The following is a 6,000-nucleotide window of genomic DNA, read 5'->3' on the forward strand; positions in this document are numbered from 1 at the left end:
TATGCTACTACGCTGCTGAAATCAGCAGATCCAGTGGTCACTAAGTGTAACTTTTTGTGATTTGCTTTCAAAGAAAAGATAAACTTGCACAGGAAACCCACGGCAATAATACCCACACGCCGGGATATGTGCTTTCACTCTCAGTGCTGAGATACATCAAACACGACGGTCATGAATATATCAAACGTCTTTTCAAATATTCCATAAATAAATAAGTTGCTAGTATTTTGCCGATCGTATTAATGGTCGACACCCATCGTCCAACGATGTTGTCCTCTCCGTCAGTCGCTGTCGGCGCTCGTCGTGGGACCCAGGGAAAAGAACACGGGCGCAGATACGATGGGGACACGACGATGCATAATGCAAAATCTTTATCTCCGCAGATGATGCGCAACCATGGCCCAGGCCGCCAACTCCAGGCCGCACACGGCGCTTTCGTGGCCAAACGCCGGCCCCTCCTGTCCCCCGCGCCCTGCCCCAGCCCAAGCAGCCGACGGTCGACCACGCGTGCCGACCTGCCGAGGTAGGCCATGGCCATCCATCATCACCTACGCCGCGCCCAGGCTGCTCGCCCAGTGCTCATTCACGTGCGCGGCAGCGACGACGATGCCTCGTGCCATTTCCATGGCAATTGCAGGGATCTGGACTTTTGCTTACAATTATGCGGATCACAAAATGCAAGATTCGGAATCCAAGCACGTCTGCATGTGCCTGGTGGCCAAAGGGTGCATGCAATGCATGTTGCACCCAATTTATTCCTCAATCAGTTTGGTCCTTGAATTAACGATTACCCAAAATTATTCGGTTCTGCTGATAAACCAACAGCGGGAGTACATACACAATCATCATCAGCAAATTAAGTAGAGAAAAGTACAAACATTTAAACAGCAGCTAGGGTGACACCATATACAGCCACAATCTAGCTCCCGTCTCGGATAACATTATGTATGCTCTCCAGAGTTAACCAAGTAACCGCGCTCATCATCGTCAGTGCCCGAGACTACAAGAACTCTTGCTCCTGTCAGTTGCACCCGACTCCAGTTTCTTTCTAGCTTGGAGAGTCGCTCCCCCTATCCCCGTTAGCTCTAGGGGCGGTGGCGCCTGTTACCTTGAAGGCCTGCAGCAAGCAAAGAAATGAATGATCAAAGGGCAGTAGTCTCCTAGTACATCAGTTAGGGCATGTTATATGGGGCAATTCACATACTTCAACACATCACATTCACCTCAAAATTCGAAAATTCAAGCCCCTACAATATACCATAAGAACACCATTAGCCTTCAGGTAAGCAATCAAACACAGGTTCGACGTTTGGATGCTAAGGGTAGTGTTTGGTTGGTGGTCTAAAACCACCCTACCAATTTTTTGGTAATTGTTTAGATGGGTGCCAAATTTTTGGCATACCCAAAACCCCGGTTCATTTTTCTTGCCAGCATTTGCCAAATTTTAGCTACCCAAATATTTGGTAGGCTAGGCTTGGCTCAAACCAAAGATGTCCCTACAAATTCCGGAAGTGCTTCTCAAATGAAGGTTGACCAGAATAATAACAAATCTTGCAGGAACACCCTGGTGTTAGCTGCAGCTCTATAATAGGCGCAGAGTATGAAAGCTCTCTAAATTCTATCTGAGTAAGGTCATGGATCTATACCATCAATTTTGCCAGGCTGGATACAATGAAGGAGTAGCTTTTACAGTGTCGGGCAGTGGGTAGTCGAACTACTCCCTCCGTCCCATAACATAAGAGCGTTTTTGACACTGCACTAGGATGGGACGAGGGGGGGGGGGGTAATAAATAAAAATGTGCTCCATGTGCTTGTGCATAATTGTGCACCCAACGTCCGGATCATATCAAGTGGTTAATAAGGATCTAACATGGTATGTTGTCATCAATTACAGAGAAGGGAGAAATACAATAACTAAAACGTCTGATCGAGTGAGTACCATATAATTGATTATATTTGCTAGATATTTCCATAACTAGGATGCAATCATATCTTTTTATGTTTGCACCAAATTAAGTGGATAAAGTGCAGCAGACCTTTTATCAGCCAGTTATTGTGATCATAGACAGACACACACGTAGCACACAACGAAAACCATTGAAGTGTGGTTCCAGCACCTCTCCTCTTGAGAAGTAAATATGAAAGCACAAAACCATGCGAAGCGCGGGTCTTTAGGTGAAAATAAAGGTGTTTCTACCCTTAATGAGTACAAGCAACCCCTCTGATTCTCCACTCTACTTCACGTAATGAAAAATATACATCCACGAAAATTGGTGGTAAATGCATTGGAAAAAGGACCACTGTTGTATAATCGACAAGCTTTGTAGAGAAATGCACCGAAATTGGGAATGGCTCCTAGGTGCATATGCATCCATTGTCTAAATACACATTTTGAAAAGTTGAAAAATTCCAAACAAAAATCCCGCGTGTATATCTGGACATTCTATGTGCGTGCACAAAGTTTTCGGTGAAAAATGAGGTTTTTTGTGGCTTGTGTAAAAAAGACAAATTCTGATGCTTCATTACAACTATTCATTTTGCATTTCTTCATCTTTTTTACACAAGCCACAAAAAACGTCGTTTTTCACCGAAACTTTGTGCATGCACGTAGAATGTCCGGATATACCCGCGGGATTTTTGTTCCAAATTTTTCAATTTTTTAAAATGTGTATTTAGACAATGGGTGCATATGCACCTAGGAGCCAAAACACCGCGTCAAATGCATGCAGAACTATTCTCTCTCTCTCTCGAGCAAATATTGTGTGCTTAAGAAACAAATGAAACAATTTGTAATCATTTCAACAGCCACAAAATAGGTTGATTAGAACTACAAACAATCAAATCAAAAACTATTTCAGATCTTTCTTTTGTGTAGTAGAGATTTCAATCGTTGACAGTTTTCAAAGGATGAGGTGAGTAGATCAAACTGCATCGGATTACAGATTAAAATCTTCCAATTACTTGTGTTAAAATTACAATTATTTGTTAGGAGAACATAATTAGCAAAAGAAAACATATATTGACAAAGTTAGCAAAAGAAACACCTCCAACACAAGAGAAAAAGCAAGGAAAAATTAGTACCTTTCGGCCTACTCAGAAATGGTAGGTGTAATTGGAACTGGGGCCATCTGGTGCACAAGATGCTGCATTCCTGGCTTCAATTCCTTGTTGCAGAAATCATCATACTCTTCCTTATCCCCCGCCTTCTTTTTTACCTCCACTACTACAAGGGAGGGTGTGAGTTCAAATATCTCCGCGCAGATTGTTAGTGGCCCCTTAACCCCTTCCCTTGTGCCCTCTAGGCTCACCCGCCAATCCTTCTTCCGCACCGCGAAGCTCTTCACATTTGCGATCTCCTCTAATTTCGTTATAATGCCCGACATAGGTTCACTCGAGATGAATCTCACCTCGTCCCCTTTTTCCTCAAACAGCCCCGACAAGTTGAATCCCCTTGAGAATGATATGATATCAAACGCGTTAAGGCTTGCGGGGCGTGGGAGTGGCCCGCGGAGCCTGTGGCGCTCTTCAAATGACGATGTGGCAGGGCAGGACACGACTGATGCGTCGGATTCTGACCCTGAGTCATCTCCATCAACTTCTTGCGGAGATGGAGATGAAGGTGGAGGAAGCAATGGTTGAGGAAGAGGGTCAGGGAGACCCAAGTCGAGCATATCATTCTCGGCATCAATGACGTTGTACAGCTGGTCATCTTCAATATAGAACTTGACTGGCCGGAAACCTTTCTTGAACCACCGGCTCTCCATGACCTCCGGCAAGGTGATCCTGGTGCTTGGGTTTGTGTCAAGAAAACGCATGATCAAGCTAGTAAGGTCCTTGGAGAACCACCTTGGACATCGGAACTCTCCCTTGTAAACCTTACGGTACATGGCCATGAGGTTCTGGTCATGGAAAGGGAGGTATCCGGCCATGAGAACAAAGAGGATGACACCGCAGGACCATATGTCGGCCTTGGCGCCTTCGTATCCACGGCGGGCGAGGACTTCGGGCGCGACGTAGGCCGGCGTGCCGCAGAAGGTGTGGAGGAGACCCTCTGGCTGGAACGGCTCGGCGACGGCGGAGAGGCCGAAGTCGGACACCTTGAGGTTGCCCGCCTCGTCGACGAGGAGGTTCTCCGGCTTGAGGTCCCGGTGGAAGACCCCGCGGGTGTGGCAGAAGCCGACGGCGGAGATGAGGTGCTGGAAGTAGCGGCGCGCAATGTCCTCCTTGAGGCGGCCCTTGGAGACGCGGGAGAAGAGCTCGCCGCCGCGGACGAGCTCCATGACGAAGTAGATCTTGGTCTTGGTGGCCATGACCTCGAAGAGGTGCACGATGTTGGGGTGGCGCACGCGGCGGAGCACGGCGATCTCGCGCTTGATGTGCGAGACGAGGCCGCTCCGCACGGCCTTCTCCCGGTCGAGCACCTTGATGGCCACGCTCTCGCCGGTCTGCACGTGCCGCGCGTGGTACACCTTGGCGAAGGTGCCTTTGCCCAGGACGCGGCCCAGCTCGTAGCGCCCCATGAGCAGCCCGCGGGAGCCTGTGGCGCCTCGCTTGGCCGCCGCCACCGCCGAGGAGGAGGAGGAAGGGGACGGCAGCCGCGCGGCCTGCGGCGGCCGGTCAGGCGGCGGCGGCTTGATGGCCGCCATCGACGGGTGGTGGCGGTGGGCGGGGAGGCGAGGCGAATGGGGATTAGGTGGAGGTGGAGGTGGAGCAGCCGGCCTCGAAGGAGGTGAGCTTAACGGCTCTGCGAAAACTATTTCTCGTTTGCTCTGCTCTCCATCTTCTCTATGGCTCTGCCCCGTGGAGCATGGTTGGGCGGGGGCTCTCGGCTTGGGAGGGCAGATATTTTTTCCCATCTCCTCGCAATTTTGTATTTTTATTTCTTATGGGTTTGTTTCACCCAGTTGCTCGAGTCTCTTCGTGCACAGCTTTTGTGCCCTATTTCGAGCATTTTTTATATTTTTTTGCGTAAAGCTCTGGCTGTTGCCAAGCAAAGCAAACGGTGGATTGGGAGCCGGTGTACCAGCTGTAAATAAGTTTGCCACACACAAAAGGAAGAAAGCTCCAGGGGTAGTAATTTTATTTTGGCAAACTCTTTGAGCAGTGCATTATAAGCAGCATTTTTATTATTTCACTGGAGTCACTCACAATTCACATGTGGGGATGAAATTGACAACATACTCTCAAGGCTCGAGCAGTGTTACAATTTGCTCACGAGCTTCTCTCTCCAAATAAGAGTCGTATTTCTTTACTTTTGGGTTTGTTTACGCTTTTGTCCTGCCGACCTTATATTAACTTTACTGCATTTGCATTACTTGTATAGACGTGGTGGTTGCTTTATTTGTAAAGCCGCGCCAAGATCTATTTTAAGACAAGTTGTATTTCTAAACATTGAAGTGTTTACGGTGTTAACAAGGAGTCTTTGTGTTGTTGTAATTCTGATTGAGTTCTATCCAGAAGGTGTTCAAAATGTTTGATCAGGCAACTCTCAAAAAGTTATAGATGTTAATCAAGTTGCCGACGTGCACTTTTTGTTCTCCATATGGTTTTGTCGTGGATACAATTTGTACCGTTAGCTACTCTCCTTCCAAAAAAATATGTCGTATTAGTTTGTCTCAAGTCAGAAGAATTCATAAAAGCAAGTGTGCATCCACTTCTTTGAGAAAGCAAGCACCCACAAGATCTAAATGTACAACACATATAGTAGGTTCGACACAAACAAAGTCCGTTGGAGTCATAACGTAAACAGACTCCAAGGACGCAAAATAAAATAGACAAAAGCCGTTGAATCACCGACGATAGACGACAAGCCACTCTCTGAAGCCTGCCGACAAATGAGTTGCTGGAGTAACATTTGATGTGCTCATGAAAAAAATGATACTATGAAAAGGCTCATTTTCAAAGCATTTTGGGTTGCATGTTGTATTCTTCATCTCAAATAGGAGATGTAATTCTTTTACTTTTGTGTTTGTTTATGCTTTTGCCACAACACCTCATACT

At 47.0% G+C, this 6,000-nt stretch overlaps 1 protein-coding gene across 1 annotated transcript; it reads right to left on the bottom strand.

Annotated features, from left to right (window-relative positions):
* Positions 1–751: 751 nt before the first annotated feature.
* LOC109754244 (CBL-interacting protein kinase 19) lies at positions 752–4,859 on the bottom strand. Its single transcript, XM_020313155.4, has 2 exons — positions 3,082–4,859; positions 752–1,117 (listed from the first exon to the last, which is right to left on the bottom strand). Exon 1 carries the CDS (start codon positions 4,854–4,856, stop codon positions 3,090–3,092), a length of 1,767 nt encoding a protein of 588 aa, XP_020168744.2. The 5' UTR covers positions 4,857–4,859; the 3' UTR covers positions 752–1,117; positions 3,082–3,089.
* Between the last annotated feature and the right edge of the window lie 1,141 nt (positions 4,860–6,000).

This window comes from Aegilops tauschii, chromosome 3 (genome assembly GCF_002575655.3).
Source record: "Aegilops tauschii subsp. strangulata cultivar AL8/78 chromosome 3, Aet v6.0, whole genome shotgun sequence".
In the NCBI taxonomy this organism is placed as follows: Eukaryota; Viridiplantae; Streptophyta; class Magnoliopsida; order Poales; family Poaceae; genus Aegilops; species Aegilops tauschii.